Source organism: Stegastes partitus, unplaced genomic scaffold, assembly GCF_000690725.1.
Source record: "Stegastes partitus isolate 25-593 unplaced genomic scaffold, Stegastes_partitus-1.0.2 Scaffold1422, whole genome shotgun sequence".
Taxonomy (NCBI): Eukaryota; Metazoa; Chordata; class Actinopteri; family Pomacentridae; genus Stegastes; species Stegastes partitus.
In genome coordinates, this window is record NW_007579153.1 from 92,658 (window position 1) to 113,132 (window position 20,475).

General features: G+C 41.8%; 1 protein-coding gene across 1 annotated transcript in view; it reads left to right on the top strand.

The window, feature by feature from the left end:
• The window catches only part of pigk (phosphatidylinositol glycan anchor biosynthesis, class K), a 41,444-nt gene extending 25,799 nt beyond the window's left edge, over positions 1 to 15,645 (top strand). The window contains exon 11 of the mRNA XM_008299483.1: positions 14,197 to 15,645. Coding sequence (XP_008297705.1) covers positions 14,197 to 14,313 — 117 coding nt within the window. The 3' untranslated portion in view covers positions 14,314 to 15,645. The remainder of the gene's footprint in view (positions 1 to 14,196) is intronic.
• The last annotated feature ends 4,830 nt before the right edge of the window (positions 15,646 to 20,475 follow it).

Consider the following 20,475-nt stretch of genomic DNA (forward strand, 5'->3'; position numbering starts at 1 on the left):
TTTTTTTTTTTTTTTTCTCTTTGTTGTACTTCTGTTCATCCTCTATTTTTAAAAAATGCAGCCACACGTACAACACACACTCGTCAGCCCGGCGACCCCTGGCAGAGATTTCGATTATGGGCTAGCACTCCTGCTGGGTTGAAGATGGGAGCCCTGACGGACTGAGTCATCACTTTCCTTTTCTTCATAGTTCATGTGCACTGCAGCAGACTGACCAATGCCAATCAAGCCGACTGACAGCTCTCTTTTTTTTGATTGGTTGTCATGTGGTCTACAGTGCTCTCTGAGATATCTTTTACCGTCTTCGTATCGCTGTGGCGGCGCTCTGTGTTGTCGCTGATCAGATGCACTCATCTGAGGAATTAAATGAGATTGAATCTCATAAGATTTGATGCCTAAAATGTTTCCAAGTGGTCTGTGGCTGATTTCAGTTGTGCTACCAACAAAAACAAATTGTCATACTTTATCTTTTGAGAAAGCCATTTTTCCATTTGCTAGTAGACCAGGCAACGGCTTGTAAATAGAAAAGTCATCAGAGTGACTGACAGTGTATATATAAGGCTGTGCTGTATACAGACTTCTCCTCATTGTGTATGTGGAAGTGTGTATGTGTGGAGTTGATTAATGCCCTGTCACCGGTGGCAGTTGTCTCGCTGGTGGTGACAGGGTGAGTCCCCTCGTCCTGCAACCTTCTCCTTCCAACTTCACACATCTCATCCTGTCGCCAGGGCCTAATCACAATATGTACAGTTCTGGAAATAACTAGAAGACATCCTCGCTCTCTCTTTTTTTTTCTCCCCCCGCCTTCGTCTGTGTGTTTTTCTTTCTCCCCTCCCTCGCTGCTGTGAGTCCTGGTCTCTGGCGTCAAATTGTTATTTGTTCTTTTGCCAGCTTGACGCCACCCCATATGGCTCCAGAGAATTGAAAATGGAAACAGTGAAAATTAATGCTTCACCTCCCTCCTGTCCCCGGCCAAATCCTCCTACCCTCGTTCAGGCTCCAACAATGACACTTTTTGAAAAGTGGATGTTGGGATTGTGCGGATCACAGGCCAAACCCACGCCGACAATTTCTGTTTCATCAAATTTCAGTTGGGATTCACTTTGATGCTCAATAATTATGAATAATATCCTCTAGAAAAAGCAAAACGTGCTTTACGAGAGGATAATGCACCCACTGCTTTGACTGTCTCAGCACTTGCCGAGGGCTTAAATGTCAAGGCGCTACGGTGACGTGTCCTGGCAGTGCACGACGGCTGCTGTTCCTTCATGTGGCTCCGCACAACATAAATTTTGCTGCGGTTTTGACCTTGGAGTGCAAGTGCGTTTCAGAACGTCCCTGAACGACCATTAGCATCCCGGGTGGTCATGTTAATTAGCTCCAATCAATCAGATGGGTAGCCGTTAATTGATTTTACCAGTGAATTGAATACGCAACACAATGCGTGTGTAATGATACTTGAGTGTAGGCCTCTGTCCTTCTTGGTGGCGTTAATGTTTCTGTCAGCGAAGGTCAGCGAGTGCTTGTCGCTTTTCTGCTGCTCTCTCGCTCTCTTACTCCTGTGCCCTGTGGTTTCATCCTCCGCCTCCTTCATATCTGTGTTTCCTTTTCTGAAAGAGCTGCATTGTTTTTTTTTTGTTTGTTTTTTTTATTCCTGTGGGGAATAAAAACTCATGCGTGTCTGAACAGAAATTTCTTGCTTGTTAAAAAAAAGTAGTTTGAGGGCTCTATCAGTTTGTCATTTAAGCAATTAGTTGAGTCACAGAAAATTAATAATTTTTTGATAAACTACTTCAGTGACTAATCTGTTATCACACAAAAATTTCCGACATCTGTTGGTTCCAGCCTCTCAAATTTGCTTTGAGGATTTGCGGCTTATCTCTCTTGTATATGAATGTGAATCGAATTTCTGTGGGACTTGGACAAAACAAGCAAATTGATCTTGGTCCTTGGGACAATGAAAACTTGCAGTGGGAATGTTTTTACAATGCTTTGTGTTGTAGACAAGATCTAATGAAACGGTCCGACTGTTATATCAGCGAAATTAAAGTTAGTGCAGAAATATTTGGACTCTTGGGAAGCTAGCTTTGAGCTAAAGTAGTTCCAAATTAATTAAATTGTGGTATTTGTGTATATGTCAACTTAAAATTAGCAAGAAATGTCAGTGCAGAAACATTTAATGGCAGAAACAAGGCAGCATTTCAGAGGAAATGACAAAAGAATCCCCTCGTGTGGTTGTGTTTCCGGGCAGTTTGCTTTATGATCAATAGGGTGACAAGTGTGACATAGTATTATAGATAAAATTCTCCCAAATGAATTAAGAAAAATTCCTGACTCTGTGCACCTGTTTTCTTAACTGAGCTCATACATGGATCAGCCACAACTCAAAACCACCAGCAGGTGTATCAATCCAGTGGCACCCATCAAGGGCTGGGATGTATTGAGATGAACCAGTGCACACCCAGTTGTTAAAGTTGATATATTAGATGTACGAAAAATGTTCAGTGTAAAGATTTAAATGACTTTTAAAACTGATGATGCGAGATGTAGTTTTACTTTAGTAGTTAGTATTTGCCAGTAGTGATGTGAGGAAGGACAACCGGTGAACCAAAGACATGGTCACTGGTGCCCAAAGCTTGCTAATGCATGTGAGGTGTGAAGGCCGACCCGTGTGGTCTGATCTCACAAAGGAGCTACAAACTCCTGGAAACCTTAATGCTGTCTATAATAGAAAAGTGTGAGAACACACAGTGCTGTACAGCCTGCTGCAGGTAGCTGCAGGCCAGTCAGTGTCCATGTTGACACCTTGTGCCAATGGACCATAGTTCAATGGAAGAAAGTGGTCTGGTCTTTTTTATTCCTTTCTAACGACGGCCAGATGTGAGTGCGTTGCTTACCTGGGGAAGATACGGCAGCATGTGAAATAAGGCAAGCTGGCAGAGGCCGTGTGATGCTCTGGAAAATGTCCTTGGGTCCTAAAGTTTCACAAAGACTCCTGCACACTGTTGACTTACAAAACTACATTCATTCCTAACATTTCCGTACCAGGTCTTCATTAGACTCCAAGTGGCTAGGACCATGATAACATACTCAAACAGCATGAAGCTGACTGGATTTACTCTCTTCAAACATTCACTCCTAAGGGACTGAGTGATGATCTGCTTCTTGGCATTTTCCTATGATTTCCGACACGTTAGATGTAAATTTGGTAGATTGTTATTAGCATGTCCCCCTCCCCCCCCTTTTTTTTTCTTTCCTAAATATGAATTCTTTGGGGTTCCTTGTCCAGTTGCAGACAGTCTCAGATACATAGGAATATGTGCACTTAATATAGGTGCAATCACCAGTGTGCTGGCCTGTTGACTGATTGTGCTCATTTCTATACATTAATGTTGAATGAATTCTGCAGATTCAGTTGCTGACTTTATCTATATTGTGCTAAGGAGGATCTCAAGTAAATGTATTCTTAAGATGATTTATTATTGATGGCTAACCTTTCCTCTTTGCCATGTTTACTGGTATCTGTGTAGTTTGTGGACTTTGTGGACTTTCTTCTTTGCACTTGCAGGTTAATCCACATGCAGCCTGAAGGTCTGTTTTTGGGTTTTTTGTTTTTTTTTGGAAAGTGCAGTTTTGGCCCTTTGAGGGGTTTAAATATTGATATGGTACGATTTTACCCAGCCACTGTAAACTATTTTTGTGATATATTTAAGATTCTTACTTTTTGTGTGTGATTTAAAGTTTTCATTCAGTGGAATGAGGCTTTGTAATTTATCCCTTCCTGTAGTATGTGGGCTAAATTCATTGGTTGTAGAGTTGCAGTCACTCTCCAACAAGGATGGCTTCTTTTTAAGAAAAGATTCTCTATAAAGTTCTCTCTCTCTCATAATTCTGGCTTTTAGCAAATAGAAATAATTTTGGTAATCCTAACTGACCTAAAACAGGAAAAGTTTAGTCTGATTTAATGTCAGACATTTAAAAAATAAAAAGTAAAAAATAAATGTTTTAAGTGTTTTTATACAGTCTATGTAAACTACTGGTTTTATCTGTGTATATATGTTCAGTAGATTGTGATGCATGTCCCCTTTTGGTTTACTAAACCTTAATCTATTTGAGTTCCTTGTCCAGTTCCAGACAGTCTCAGATACCTAAGGATACCTGAATATCCATACTTATTACCAGGTTTATTTACCATTGTGACCCGTTGATTGTGTTCAGTTATATATGAATATGATGATGCTGCATGGTTTCTGCAGCCTGAGATGCTGATCAAGTTTATTAAAACTTATTTCTGAGATGATTTATTACTGATGCTAATCTTTCCTCTTTGCTATGTTTACTGTTATCTGCTTAGTTTGTGTATTTTGTAGAATTTATTCAGTTGCAGGTTCATCTACATATCTAGTCTGTAAGTCCAAGTTTTTTTTAAGAACGCGATTTTGGCCCTTGGAGGTTTTAAATATTCATAATCAAAGATTTTACACAGTCTCTGTAAACTATTTAAACTATTTTAGGCATTTGATTTAATAATTGCGATTCTCATTCTCTGTAAATATGTTTTTGTACATAACCATTTGCCAGATACATGTGCACTTAAACATTGTACAGACGTGTTCTTTGCAAGTTAGTGTATTTTTTAACCTTTTCTTACGTTCGTCTCTCTCCCACACACCTGATTCATGAAACAGATTCACAAAAAGTTCCTTGGTCTTCACGTCCTAAGTTCCTGTTATTTTGACATGTGCTGCCTACTTAAATGTCATGCACAACCTTTTATGAAAACAGTGTTCCCTGATGGCAGCGATGTCTTTCAGCAGGCCAATGCTGCTGCCACACAGCAAACATAGTTCAGGAGTGTTTGGAGGAACATGACAAACCGTTAAAGGTGTCTACTTGGCCTCCAAATTCCCTGGATCTCAATCTGGTTGAGTGTCGGTTGGATGAAAAACAAGTTCCATCCATGAACTTAAAGGATCTGCTGCAAAGGTCTTGGTTCCTTCAAACACAGGACACCTTGTGAGGTCTGTAAGGCCAGGCCTCGGTGGCTCAGAGCTTTTTTGGTGACACGAGGGAAATCTACACAATATGTTGTGGCTAGATGGTCATTCAGTACGAGTGTGTCCATTACATAGGCTGTCCAAAAGACAGTTATAGCTGTAAAATGTTCTTCTCAGCTCATGCATCGGATCCAATTCTTAATTATTTAAGGCATCCTTATCAAAAATGTGCTTTTATTTAAAAAAAAATAAAATTATTGGCTATTTGTTTGATAAAACCCAGTCCTCTGGTGAAAACGTGTCGGTATCACGTCCTTTCCTCTAACTTTATGTCACCTATTTTTCTTCTAACATCCCTCCGCCTTCACTTCACTCTTGACATATGCTCCTCTCTCTGCCGGCTGTGCTGACGTGGCATCTTGTCACAGTCGATCCATCTCTCTTTGCTCTTCTTTACCCGAGAGGCTGCCTCTTCAACACACACACATACAGACACACACACATATACGTGCACACCATTAAAGGGCTGCGGTCACGCACACCTCCGCCTGCCATTGTCAGGGAGGTCAACTGCCCCCGATGGCCACACTGTCCCAGTCAGCTCTCCTCTGGCCGGGCTCTGCTTCGTCCTCCAGGTGTTCGACCCTCAACCCCTCACCCCGTCTCCCTGACGGCCACTTTGTCACCACGGCTGCAGCTGGAAGTGTATCCCGACTCACATTTTGTTATGTAACACAGATCTGATGCTTGCAGTGAAATGAGAACAGGACAACACAACAATCTGAATGTGATTTGCACTGAATCTATGCATTTTGAAATCGGTGGAAGTTCGAGCTGGCAGATCAGTATTCATGTGTCGATGTGAGAGATCCTGTAGCTGTAACTCGATCTGTTTGTCCGAAAGACAAGGAGGACGACAACTGAAGCACGCTGGCAGAATTAATGCCAATTTAAGGGAGATGCGTCTTCAACTGAGCTAAAACAGGCAGGTCACAAATTGGCCAGTCTTTAAAACTGAGGATTCAGCTCGTAGTGTTAGCAAGAAATCAAAAGCCTCCAACATGGCTGCATAATGTGCTCGCTTTTTTTTTTTTTTTTTAAAGCAGTAAGCTTGATTTTGGATAATAAATAGTTTTACCAGTGGTTTGAAGGTCGAGGTGCGTTCATTCAGGTATAAAGTTGCATTAGGCTATGTCTGAATGGAACAATGTTATAGTTCTGTTTGCTATTCAATTAATGGAAGTTGCAATTGCAGAATTATATAGACTTTAAAATTAAAATAATTGTATGCTTTGTATCTCCTCAAATACAAACTTCACTTCAGGAGCAATGTTAAGCTGTAGGTCACCTAAGTTTTAACAGCCCCGCAGACATTCGCTGTAGTTACATGAATAAAATGCAGACAAAATACACTTGAAACATTAAAGCGTTCTTTGGCTTGCAAAATGTGAGCCATTGTGCTGCATATGAAGAGAGCTGATTAAAATAGGAGCAAATTTGTTCTGTCAAACTCTGCAGACTGGAAAACCTGACAGAAAGTTTTTCACTGTAGACGTGCCGTAAGTGCTTTCACATGGACTTGAGTTGAGACCAGTTCAACCAAATTCTTTTTTTCTCACCTTCTCAGATGTGTCTGGATTTTTATGGGCTTGAAAAGGTGAAAGCATGTTGTGTAAGAAAAACATCCTGAACCATTTCTTTAGCTAAAGACATTGGTTTGGTGTATTTTTTATCAGATTACCATGCTCCCTGAATTATTCTCATAGTAAATTATTATAACTACACTGTCCTCCCTACGAGTTTTACGCTATTCGTAGGTAGAGAGCGAGCTAACAGTGCGATTGTTCACAACCCAAGGGGGAAGTTCTCTTGTCAATGAAGACTCACGTTATTTGCATCGTAGAACTGCATCAAAAACACAAGTGATAAATGGACATCAGAACATAACCAATACGTGACTAATATAAGAACACGCTAAAAACGATCAATTAACCAACTTCTAGGGCTTCATAACAAAAGCAGAGCAACTATAATTGTTGCCTGTAGCTAAACAAAGTCAAACAGATGACGTACTTCCAGAAAAGTACCATCCAAGGCCACAACATGGAAAGGAAAAACTACAGCAGGAGAAGCAGCACCCAGCTTCGCTCATGGCCTGACCAACGCTAAAACTGGTATACGAAAAGCCCCTTCTCTAACATAACTTTCACAAAAAAATCAGCAGGGGGCACTGAAGCACACGAAATTCTGCTACAGGGCAGAACGATGGAGTAAAGAAATATGAGTAATATTGGTGTTCATTGGTCCATTTGTAGATTGGTTGCACAGAGAGGTCTCGAGGTGGAATACGGTCGTCACATTACCTTAGATAACTTCAATGACGTACCCAACATACATCATAGGCTTTCCTAAAGTGTTATTATCACTTGACTCTCACTTCCTGTGATGTGTTGCCACATTGTGTGTGATCATCCTTTGCAGACTTTGTGTACATTCACCCTGTCCAGTCTTTGTTCTCACTAAATCTTGTGATTTGAATGTTGAGGCCGACAGTATGGCTCCAACCAATGACACACTGAAGGCTCAGAGAACATCCTTTTCAAAGCTTCTGTACAGACTTTGGGTATTTTCCAGCAGTAGAGGAATGACGTGGGATGGATTGGAATCCAGTACAAATCAGGCGAGCTATTGGGACACCCATCAGTACGGTTTATTAGTGTGGTTTTCACGCTCCTACGCAAAAACCATCACAATATTTTACCTTTATGATTGTACATTTCAATTAAATACTTGTAGACTCATAGTTAAAATGTCCTACTCGGACACACACTTGCTTCTAATTTCCGACATGCCATCAGATCCAAAGAGTTACTCTTGGAAGTAAGTTCCACCTTCAGCGTCTTGGCAGGACACCAGTTGTTGTCTGTCAGCAGCGTTTGTGCTGTTGGCTTTGAAAGCTGGCAGAGTGTGTGAGATTTGTACAAACCTTACACAATGTGTTCACCACCACGACACGTTTTACTCCTCCACCTCTGAACCGGTGCTTTCTCTGCTCACACTGTACGGGTAAATGGAGCGGCCGCCATGTGGAGCTCCCACTGAACAGGATGTGAGCACAGTTTAGTCCGGGGACAATTCAAACGAGATGAGATGAAGTGGACGGTTAGCGTTGCTTTGTGGAACTTTGAGAGCTGAAACTGAACTGCTGGCTTTAACGGTTAGGTTTAGGTTGATTATAGAAAAGAATGGAATGCCTTTATTGTCACTATACACATGTACAATGAGATTAAGAGCAGCTCCTTCAGTGATTGATTATAAGTATGTTGTGCTTGTCTTTATTGACATTTTTATTGGATTCATTTTAGACTCTAGCTGGGCAGCAACTTATTTCTTTTTTATTTAGTACCTTAACTATAAGAATTATTCCCAATTAGACACTTAAGAGCATTTGCGTTAATCAGAATAACCAACTAAAAAACGGCTAGTTTATGTTTTGTTTTCTTTGCTGTATCGTTGAACCGTGACTTCCAAGCCAAGCTACACTCCAAACCGTGAATTTTGTCTACTGTTACACTCCTTAGAGTTATTATTACAGCTGTTTTTGCCCCTAATTTGCCGTCTTTTCACCCCTCCCATTATCATTTGCAGTCGTGAGTCACAATTTGGAAACCAGTAGCCTGGTATCTAACAGCATGCTATTGCAGAACCAAGTTTGCAATTAATATCTCCTGCTACCAAACTAATACAGAAAGTTTCTTTGTTTGCCAGGAACCTACTTTATTGTTGCTCAGAGCTTTGTGCAGCTGACAAATCCGGCTTTGTTTACACTCAACAGCACTGCATCGAAACACACAGATCACCCCTTCACCTCGCTTTCATTCGAGGAACAAAAGGAAACTTGAATCGACAGTAACTCGCCACAACACACTGCTCTGGTCAGTCGAATACGAGCAATTGCACAGTTTCCGCTGCGTTATTTTGTAATGTGGGTTTCATAGGTTAATGTTAACCTTGCAGTCTCAGAGACGGAGGATCAAATTGTTGTTGCGGTGAATTGTACGATCCTTTCTCACAGTGTTATAAACTGCAATGCAATGTTTTAGTCCCTGACAGGCCTTAGAAATGCTGCATCCATTACTCACGCTGGTCTTTCTCAATCGCATTCCATCTTGTCACTCGAGCCTCTGCAAGCACAGCAATGTAGGCTTTTGTTAAAAAACGTGGTTTCAACGGCCATGATTTAAACAGATTTAAATTTGGGACAAAAACGTCGTTATTTATCGAGACTTTTGCATTAAAAGAAACTCTGCTTTTCAACTTCACTGGCACATGAGCAAAAAAAAACAACACCCACACCTGTCCTCCGACTCTGATTCACATTATGTAAATCACTCATGTAAAATAAATGAAAGTGTTCTAACTTTGCCAGAAAATAGTGTGTTCACAAAAGAGCCCATCATTCACAGTAAGTAGCTGATGAGAAAATAGGTTTTTTTGGGGGGGAGCCTTTGACATGCGGCTATTTTTGGTCTCGTCTGTCTGATGTCAGACAAACGAGACCGAAATCTGTCGTCTGAGATGTTTCCTGTAGTTTCTGTCAATCTGTCACAAAAGCGCCATTGATTCAGATGCTAAAAACATCCTTTTATAGCTTGAGCTTCATTTTCTCTGCCGCTCACTGAAGTCAGCCTGTCTGTTGAAGCGCCGAGCTCTCGGTTCCTGTCAGGCGCCGTCTTCTGAAGACTGTATGTGCGGGGAAGGAAAAGGAGAAGGAAAGGTGGAGCAGATGCATGTTTCACGATGACAAAAACCCAAACAGAACCGTGATGCTGGTGTCCATGGAAACTCTGAATCCATTTGCCCTCTGTGGTTATTGCCAGGCAGGAAAATTGAATATAAGCAGAATGCCGTAGCTAATATCTGCCATGTGACTGCTGCTTTAAATAAGCAGCTCTTTGCCTTGGACCTGCAGCCCTGACTACCCCGGAGCTCAGGTCTGACGTGGGCTGCAAAGCTTCGCTGTCCCTGCTTTAGCATTCTGGATGGCAGCGGAGCTCTATTGATTTGACTTGATTGAGCTGTTAAATAAATTTGGAGTCAGACGTAATCCAATTTTACTGCTGTCCTCGGTCTTTCTACATTAGAAATTGGCAGCGCCGTCACGTAATGTGGAGTTTGGATTGAAGCGACAGCCTTGAGAAGACAGTGCGCCGCGCAGGGGGAGGTTGCACGGAGTCACGAGCACTCAGCCACACGCACATACATTTCCTGAAATTAACTTTTCGCCTCACTTACCAAGAGCTGTTAAACTAATAAGAAATTAGAACAATTTTCACCAGGCAAAGCAATTAATATTCATTATTCTAAGAACCATGTAATCATGCCCATTCTGAATGCTGTTTCATGAATAGGATCAGGTGCAGTGTGATTTTTTTGTTAATGCACCTTATTATCCAGTGGGTCAAGTTCATCATCACCTCTTCTCCTCGAGCCGCGATAAGGCCACGTTGTGTAGCGGGAGCTTTACAGTCGGCCTGTTTCAGCTTTGATTCGACTGGCACATGAACAGAGAGCCTTTATTATAATGCTGATATTGCAATATGAGGGGTGTTCAAATGTTACAGTCAACACCAGTGTTTGAGATTTTAGCTGCCAAAGACAGATTTTACTGGCATTTGGTGCTTAGTGGGTGGTAATTTCAGATACTGCACATATTCAACACACGCCACAGTACTCTGTGTCAGCCTCTCATTTATGTGTACTCACACAAATACAGCAGAGGATTCCACTCTACGTACGCCAATTCAGCGCTTCTCGCCTTTTATATAAAGGGAAAATCAGCAAAATATGAGACGCCTGTTAGAGTGTAATTGCGAGACAATTGAACACTTTAAAAGCTGAAATGCCACCAGTCCATCATCAAGATCGGGTTTGCGATTAAACCATTATCCCGCATACCTTGTGGAAAAATGGGGAGCTTGGCGATAATAGGGTCTCAAAAGCTGTTTTCATTATGTTTTATTGTTGGCACGGAGCAGGAAAGCTCTGAAGTTAGTGAGCAGATGCAGATATCTGTGGTCCGTAAAGGAGCGATGACTAACGTGTTTGCAAAAGTTAGCAAATTCTCAACCCTGTTTCCCAGAGATTATGCTCCTGTACAGTTACACAGCATGTTTACAATCAATTAATGGATTTTATTAGCCAAGGGTAAAGCGGTGATGAAGGTGCAACTACTTCCAGTTCGAAGGAGCCACAAGGTTTAAAGGTAGAAAGGGAGGATGGCGACAGAAGTCAGCAGCATTGCTTTGAGCCATCAGACAAAGGTGTGCATCTAATGTATCACTGATATTCTCAGACTTAAGTTTCGTTTACACTTTTGCTTCCTTTCGGTTTTCTTTCACTGTTTTACTGACACAACCAAGTGGCTAGGGTAAGGAAGATGTCACACTTTGGTTGACAGTTTCACCAAAAAAAAAAGAATTGGTTTTAGAAGCTTGCTTAAGTTTAGGCACAAAAACTACATGTGACATATTTGAAATAAAATACGACCACAACGCAACATATTTGAAACTTAGCCTCCGCGGGTTACCAGAGGGATTATGCCCACGTCATCTAATCGAAGTTTGGTTGGTTGAAAACCAGCGACAATAGAGCAATAAAACAAATGGCAAACATATGTTGATTGGAAATGTATTTGCAATGAGTCAAAAACATCATAATCCGGCAGAAAATACGTTTTCCCCAAAACGTGAATGAGAATGCAGTTTAGTTGTATAGGAGTGGACGGAGTCGACCTTCTAACAGAGCAGTCTGTCTTCTGCCTCCCAACAGACAACATTATAGTTCACAAGTGAAGGAGCTTGCTGTACTATTGCAGTTGCACTGCTGTGTAAAGGACCTCTGATGTTCTTTTTGTTCCCCTTGCTGCCATCAGGTGGATGTCATTTAGGGTTGGATATTTTAGGAAATTGTCCAAGTGTGTTGGCGGTATGCGGACAAATTAAAAGAAAACACCTGTACTGTTGAACCCTACAAACAGATCATCTGTTAAGCTGTGGGAAGCATTTTACTAGAATAATTTGAATCCACTTATCCTCTGAGAGGGAAGGGTCATTTCAAATCAATACAAAGTTGTTCTGAATGATCAGATTTGTCCTATGACGAAACATTTCTCTCCTGGTGGTTGTGGTCTCTCCCAGGATGACGTCCGTCCACAGAGCACCGACTGGTTTGATTAAAATGATGTGAATCATGTGATTTTGACCTTCAGTCACCAGATCTCAGCCTAACAGTTATTCAGCACAACACTAAATCTTTTGAAAGAATGGTGTTCGTCCCTCCTGTAGAGCTCAGAGAGTCAATGGAGAGGAGCAGTGAGGCTGCACATGGTGGCCTAACATCCTACGAGGACACTTGATGTTGGTTTTTCTATTCATTTGTCTCCCGGCTTTATGTTTTGATGTCCTTCTTTAAAAAATAACATGTTTTTTTCCGAAGCCACGGCAAGCTAAATGTTGACTAAATTCAGGTAACGACACAATAACTTGAATGGAACGGTCTAGTATTGGGTAAATCCTAATTTAAAGTGGAAACTCTCTGTTCAAAGTCAAAAGAGGACAAATTTATTCACTATCCTGAATAAAAGGAGAGGGATGGAGCGCGCCTCTTAATTCACAGCCTTTTATTGTGCAAACAGACTTTTGTTTCAGCGCCGGTGTGCCGTCACCAGAGTCGAGGTGGACAAACACATGAGGCACACACACATATATTCAGCCTGAACCAGGTGTACAGTTATCATTGGATATCTGGTTGAACATGGATTTCAAATCAGTTAGAAAATGACTTTTACTTTTCTAGAATTTAGTTTTCCTCGAGCTGAGAAACTCCTGCTCCAGCTGCGTTTTGCTGGAAGCTGCACAGTGAAACCTGTTTCTGCCACATGCGCCGTCCGTTTGGTCGTCAATGAAACGCTCTCTAGATGTTGGACTCCTGTCACCGTTTCGTTGCTAATTTTGTCTCTCTGTTGTTTGCCGCTGTGCAGGTGGTGTTGGGTGAATTCAAACTGCTTTTTACAACTGAGCAGATGAGAGCGACTCAGAGTTAACCACAGTGTAAATATGTAAAAACCAAAATGCAGAAAAGTGCTGCATAGAGCTGCAGAATTATTGATTATTATTGGGTTTATTTGATTCCTATTGCAGATAGAGCTCGTCTTCTGGCCGAGCTCTGGCTGTGAGGTTGTGGGTAATAATGACTGTGGATTGGGCTTTCACACCAGTGTTTAATCCTCCAGGGCCTGTCAGTCTGCTGACAGCCCGACTCCAGCCTCTGCTGCAGTGTGCAGCTGAGTGTGTGTGCCAACCCGATATGGATGTGCTTCATGAGGAGTAAATGTACACGGGGTACTATAGCAGCACTGAGGCAAACTACACAGACAGGGATTTTCTAAGTACTCGTGTAGCAGCTTTGCAGTACTATATGCCATCCTGCTGCTGCTGTGTGTACAGTTTGCGACTCCACCAGACTTGGAGCACTCGCTGTGCCGCTCATCCTCTTTGCCAAGTCTCGAGGTTTTTGGCTTTGGGGGGGGATGCCTTGTCTGACTGGTGATTTCCCGACAGGATAATGGCGGCTTGTATAGCGAAGGATAACAGAAATCTCTTAAGTGCATCCTCACAGCCTATCTATAGCTTTGTCGCCAGTAGAGGAGTTAGGAAGATTTTTTAGAGGTTAAATCTCATCTCTCTGCAGAATATTGCAGCCACATTAGCATATAAATGTGCTCCTTGTGAGATGCATGTTTAATACGAGCGAGATTTAAAAGTATAATCATACACAAAGTGATGATGTGGCAGTGAATGGGACAAACACAAGACAGGGGAGGTGTACTGATGAGCTTTACCACCCGCTTTTTTGTGTGAACCTTTTGTGTTTGTGTATGTGAGACAGCAGATAGTGTACATAAAGTGTGCGAAGCGATAAAGCGACTGTGTGTGTGTGTGTGTGTGTGTGTGTGTGTGTGTGTGTGCGCGATTCTGCGCCTGCCTGCCTGTGTGAATGACAGAACAATCAGCGGTGGCCTCAACAGGAGAAATATACACACTATTACTAACCTGCAATCTTACCCTGCTCCCCTCTGCTTTCCCCCCTCTCCCTCCCTCCCCCACCGCCTCACCCTCCTCCTCCTCCTCCCTTCCAGAAACCAAAGCAGAAAGACTGGCATCCTCCTGATGGCTTCATCCTGGGCCTGTGGACTCTAATCCTCCTGGTGTTTTTCAAGACGTACGGCGTCAAGCATCTCAAACACATCTTCTGAGGCCTCTGCGTTTGCACCGCTGGATATCTGAGAGCGTAAAGCTGCAAAACCGGGAGTCTTTACTGAAGGGATATTAGGGGGCAGGGGAAGTTTGTGTGTCTGGAAATGGAAAGAAGATATAAGGCACCACAGCACCTGCTTGGCAAAAAAACTGCGTCATACTCTTGGTGCCTTTTTTTCTTTTCTTGTTTTTTAACTTTGGGATGATTGTTGATACATGTATGTACTATTTATGTGAAGGGACACGTGTGCGTCTTGCAGCCATTTTACAACAATTTTATGTGAACCGACCTCAACATATTTGTTTCCTCGTGTGCCGAACCTTGTGTTTTGTCAAGCCATTCCACAATTGCGTTGATTTGGTTAAAAATGCACTGAACTGAGTGTGCAGATAAGAATTTAATTTATTTTTGAGAGCGTGCTGCTCTGCATATTTCAGCAGCAGTAGCAGCAGCGGCAGCAGCAGCAGCAGCCGTTTTGTTTAAGTGCTACTCAGAACGTCTGCTCAGTCAGAAAAAAGAAAACGTGGGACGAGGGCAGGCTGATTGGCTGTGAGTGGGCTGTGGAGAGATTACTATTTAATGTCTCCCCTGTCCATATACATTACACCCCTTGACCGTCATATCACACTTGTGAAGGATAACAATCACACATAATCCCATCTTGCATGATGGACCCATCCACTTTCCCATTCACTAAATTGCCCTCCCTGTGGAAACATCCATTAGCTCCCCAGCCATGTACTCGGCTGATTGTATTCGGGGTGATGGACAGCTATTTCCCCGGCCATTTCTGCGTCTCGTGCTACAGCAGCGATAAGTGAGTGATAACCTAGTAAGCCGTCGGCCGTCCCAAATGATTCTCCTCTACGCTGGGACGTGTTTGCTTCCATCTCATTCTTTTTTTTTCACCATTCTCTCCTTGTGTAACCACTCTGCATTAGGCTCATTGTTGGAGGATGGGGGGGGTGACTGATGCTCAAAGCATATGGATTGAACCAGCTGTAATTTATCTTTGCTCCTTTGGCATGAGGACCCGCCCATCGGCTGCCCGCTGCCACTCTCCCTCGCGGCTGAAGTGGAAAATGGATGGAGTTAGAAATGAAACCGTATGTATCGGGAGGCAGCTGCTGCGTCAGCCACTACCGCGTTGTACCTTTTCTTATACATTATTTATGCAACACTTATTTCTTCTTCTTCCCTTTCCACCACCCCCCCTCCCGGTTTCTTATTTCCTGTGATCTTATTGCTCCTGCACGAGAGCACATTTTATTTCCTGGACGTTTCTGATGCGCTGATTAAACATGAAACACTGAATCACAACAAAATGTAACTGCCTGATTGGTTGCTCTTTCTTTGAAAACATTGCTTAATTACTCCTAAACAGTGTTGTAGAGAAACATTATTTAAAGACACCAGACTTGCCTCTGTACCTTTTGAAGGTATGGCTGCCAGAGCTGATATTCTAAGCTTATTTATACCACAAAGGCACGCTTGAAATCGGTGCTGCTTGCGTTGACTTACACCCCTGCTCTGTTGTTTTCTACCTGGAAGTGTTTCAAAAACTCCAGCAAGGTTTTTTTTTTTAATGCGGTTTTCTTTCTTTTACAGTGTTGTATTTCAAGCGACGTCGCAGCCACCACATCCAAGTCTCCATGTTCAGTCAGTGTTTACCAGGCTGGCAGCAGAGGCAGTAAAAATAAAAGTACCTCCGATGGAATTGTTTGATCTTAAACCCGCTTACAACTGGACTCCACATCCTGTTTGCCCCTCGTCCCTACTTTACAACTCAGACAGAATTGAATATCCTCTGCCTCTTCATCGTGGCCCTCGACTCTGCTGTCACTATGGTTTCCTTATGCTAATGAAGATCAGTCTCTCACACCTGACTCGGTGGCGAGAAACCAGTGACAGGACAATATTAGAGCAGCCTTCTCTAAAGAGGCAGACGGATTGGAGGCTGAGGAGTCGAGGAGGATGCTGTGCACATGTCACACAGGTTGCTCAAACAGCGAGCGGCGTTAGCGTTCACCCGTAAGCGCGCACACATATGCTTGTTGTCCTTAGAAGTGGAACGGCGCCGACATGAGCCCCATGTGGCAGCCTGCAAAATTTAATGATTTACGCACAAACACACACACACGGGCGCCGTTTGGAGACAGTGTGTGCCTGACAGGTTGTCCAATTTCCATGGAAACTCTGGATTTCCAGCTGCTCGCCTGTCAGCGAGCCTTTGTTACGTCAATCATTCGCAGGAATGATAATAGTAATTTTAGCAGTCACAGATTTTCATTCTCATCTGCAACATCTGCAACTGTGGCATAAATCATGCTCGGCGGTGCTTGCTTATTGTTCTTACTACTAATTTAGATTTAGCTTTTTCTGCAACTCCGAGTGAAAAGACAAAAATAAACATGAGGAGCAAAATCTTGCATCCGATGATGGTTGCAGCTCGGTAATAAGTATGAACAGCTTTCTCTCCTCTGTCCAGATTGCATTATTTGAAATTCATTCATTTATTCAAAGTCAATTTTACACCAAGTATAAACTCAAAAAGCAAAGAGAATTTAAATGAGAATTCGTAAGCACAGGGAAGAGTTTTGATATGTTAGATCTCATGATAAATATTAATAAGATTTAAAGTTCTTTTCTGACCTTTGAGACATTTTTGGTAACTTTGTAGCAGCACAGCTGCTGTTTTTCAAGGTCAAGAGTGAACTTCTCAGTCAAATAAGACGTCTGTAAAGACCCCCTCTGGTGAAAATCGAGCATTTTACCTTGTTAACATGTCCGTATGCTGTATTTTATATGCTAGAAGACATGAAACAAGTAGTCACCGCCATGGCTGGACATGTTCAAATATCCGTGTATGGAGAGCAGTCTGGAAAAATTTTCAGACTTCTGGGATTTCATATATAATAAACCTCAGGAACCAATCCTGTCAGCTTACAGGGTGGGGCTTTGTTGTAGAGAGAGGTGACCAGATGTGCGTATTCTATTGGGAAACACTCACATCCAAGTGTTTTATGGTAGCAAGGGGTTATTGTAATGGCAAACCGATAGACAAAGGTGAGTTTTTAGGGGTTACGTCAGTGAAGAGAGGGACTTTAAAGTGACCTTTCATAAAATTTCAGTGGACGTCATGAAAACCAATACTTCTGATACAACCAACAGCACACGCTACTGCACAATCAGTTTCTCAAAGTATTTTAAACAAAAGGAGGAATCAGCTTAAACTCACCTAGAAATACAGGATCTGTAGGCAGGATTCATACTGAGAGTTTTAGGAAATAACTTTGTATGAACAAACTGCGGTGTTAAAGTATGAAATCCTACAACAACCACAATGCCTTGCAGCTGGATAGACTCTGGCCTCGGGGCAACAACTGTAGCTTGAAGGCGAGCTGTAACATCTGGAGGAATTTTCCAAGCAAATAAACAAGAAATCTGAGCACAAGCATTATGGAAGAAGAAGTATGCTTCATGTAGGTATACTTTTAATTTCTAATAGTAGGAAACCGTTGTTAAAAAAAAAAAAACGCCTTTTAAATGTACAAATCCACTGACTGCCAAACTACTTCAGAGGAATATTGTGAGAACGCGCCAAAATAAACTTGTATAAATGGAATTAAATGTGCTGACTTGCTTTTGGGGGTTACGTCAAGAGCTAGAGAAGGACTTTACCTTTCCTAAAATTTCAGTGGAAAGAATGGATCCTCAAAGCTGTGTTATAAACAAAAACAGAAATCAGCTTAAACTTATCGAGGCAGATCAAAGACAAGATCGTTTCGCATAATTTAAATCGAGAGTTTTAGATATTTACTCAATATTAATGAAATACATCCTAGAAAACACACAAACAGCCACAGTTCTTTGCAACTGGATAGACTTTGGCTTCAGGGTAACAACTGAAGGAGCGCTGAAACATCTGGAGGAAGTCTGCAGGCGAATGAAGAAGAAATCTGAGCACAAGCATCATGTAGATAAACTTTTAATCTACAACTCCATTCACCATGACGACCAAACGTCAGAGGAAGATTGTGAGAAAAAGACTTTTTATATTTTCCATTTAATGTATTGACTTGCATGAGTAGCTTAATATGTGGTAATTCTGTTGGCCGTTTTCTAGATTTGGAACTTTTTAAACTCAAGGTCCACTTATTAACTTATTAGCCGTGAGCTACATCTCATGGTCTTCCACCTTCACTGAGCCATTACAGCTGAGAAGACTCCATTTGCTCATCAAACAAAGTACTATTTCCAAAATCAAGAATGAACTTTTAAAGCCCTTTTTTGTTTCTGGCATTAATGTAAAGACAGATTTGGAAAGAAGAGATCATTCTGTTAATACAAATGTGATCATTTTGATAATTCACAGTAAACTTCCTCCTCATTCCGACTTAAATATCCGGCGTTTCCTGGTTTTATAGTCTCTTGAACTGACTATATTTGGGTCTTTTGTGCTGTTAGTGTAACAAAATGAGGCATTTTAAGAAACCACCTTGGGCTTCTGGAAATTTAGAAGCACTTTTATTTTTTTTTCTCACTATTTTCTAATATTTTATCAGGGAACTGTATCTGCAGGCCTTGAAAATGTTTGACAAAACATTTATTTGAATTTCATTCTAAAAAGCCTTGTAACACAAAGTCTTTTTCATTTAATTTACAAAAGCCTAAAGTATTTCTTCTATTTTCCTCTAATTCCTCTGCGCTGGATGCTAATGTTCAGTTATTATACCGCTGTCGAGAAGATTCATTCACCTATAAGCAAAATGTATTGTCGAGAGTAGATTGTGTGTGTGCAGGAATCCTTTTGTAAAGGCACCTGCTGGACACTGGTAGCCACACCGACCAACCACAACAAGCTGCTCTGAAGCCCCGGAGCATGGATGTGGGAGACATCAGCAGTGGATCCTTTGGGTCCTGATCCATCTTGTTCCAGTAAATCCCATGAATGCAGGAGAAGTGCTTTGAGCTCTTTGTCGTTTTCCTTAAGCCATTCCTGAGCAGTTTTTGTTCTGCGGTGGGACGCGGTGTCCTGGCTGGAGGCCGTGGCTGTTAAGTTTGTGCTTGGTCTGCAGCAATGTTTAGGGAAGTTATACATGTGTTTGACCAATAAAAATGACTTAACCTACATCAGTTTTAATTTAAACTGCTTAATCCATGCATCCATTTTTTTATCTATGTTGCATTAATTTAAATCGAAAGAATGAGCATAGACCAAACAATATATCAATTAATCAGACAAAATGTTTTTTAATGGACATTCGTAGCTTCAGTCTTGGTATCATTAGATCCGGGGCTATTTAAGGGGCTTTTGAGGATGAAGAGAAAAGCTTATTTCTCCACCCCGATTGAATTTTCCCTTTTCCAACGACCCATTAATCATCCTAAATGCATGTTAAGTACATTTTATTGATGTGGTAAAAGGTTCTGCTGCCTTATAACTGAGGTGTCCTCCTGTGGATATTTCTTTATCCTATGTTGTTACCTTGATCCGTATTCCTTACCTTCAGGCCATGAGACAGCACAGCGCCATTCTCAATCACACAAAAAATGTTCCAACATTCAGTTCCGAACATGGTCAAGGATCTATTTGTAGCTCTGGGGAGTAATGAGAAGGCCTTGTAGCTCTGCCTGTCTTTCATTATTATCTTGGTATGACATGGGCTGATGTCACAACCAGACGGGCGAACAAGATTGGAAAAAAAAAATGGCAGCTGCCTTCAGTCGAAGGTGAGTCACCGGCTTCCCATCTTCCCAGCAGCCCACATGTTTTGTCTTCATTTCTGGTCGCTGCCGAGCACAAACACAGAAGTCACACTCTAATTTTTTATTTCTCACATCTTCACCTCTCTGCTAATGTCACAAACAGGCACGACTGGATGCAAGACGACCGATAAAAAGTATTTTATTGAGTGGAATGTTAATGATGCAATTTAGATTAATGTCAGTGCAGAAATGATTCGTTAACAGAAAGTTAACAAGCAACAATAACTGACTAATTGCTAAATGGTATTCTGGGAAACATGTTTTCTTGTAGAGACGGAGAAGAGAAGGTTGATAGCACACATGTTTGTAGATGTGTGGCTGGAACCAGTGAGCTTAGCTCAGTGCAAACAGGACAAACACTCGTCTTGCTTGCGTAAAAGCACCTCTAAAG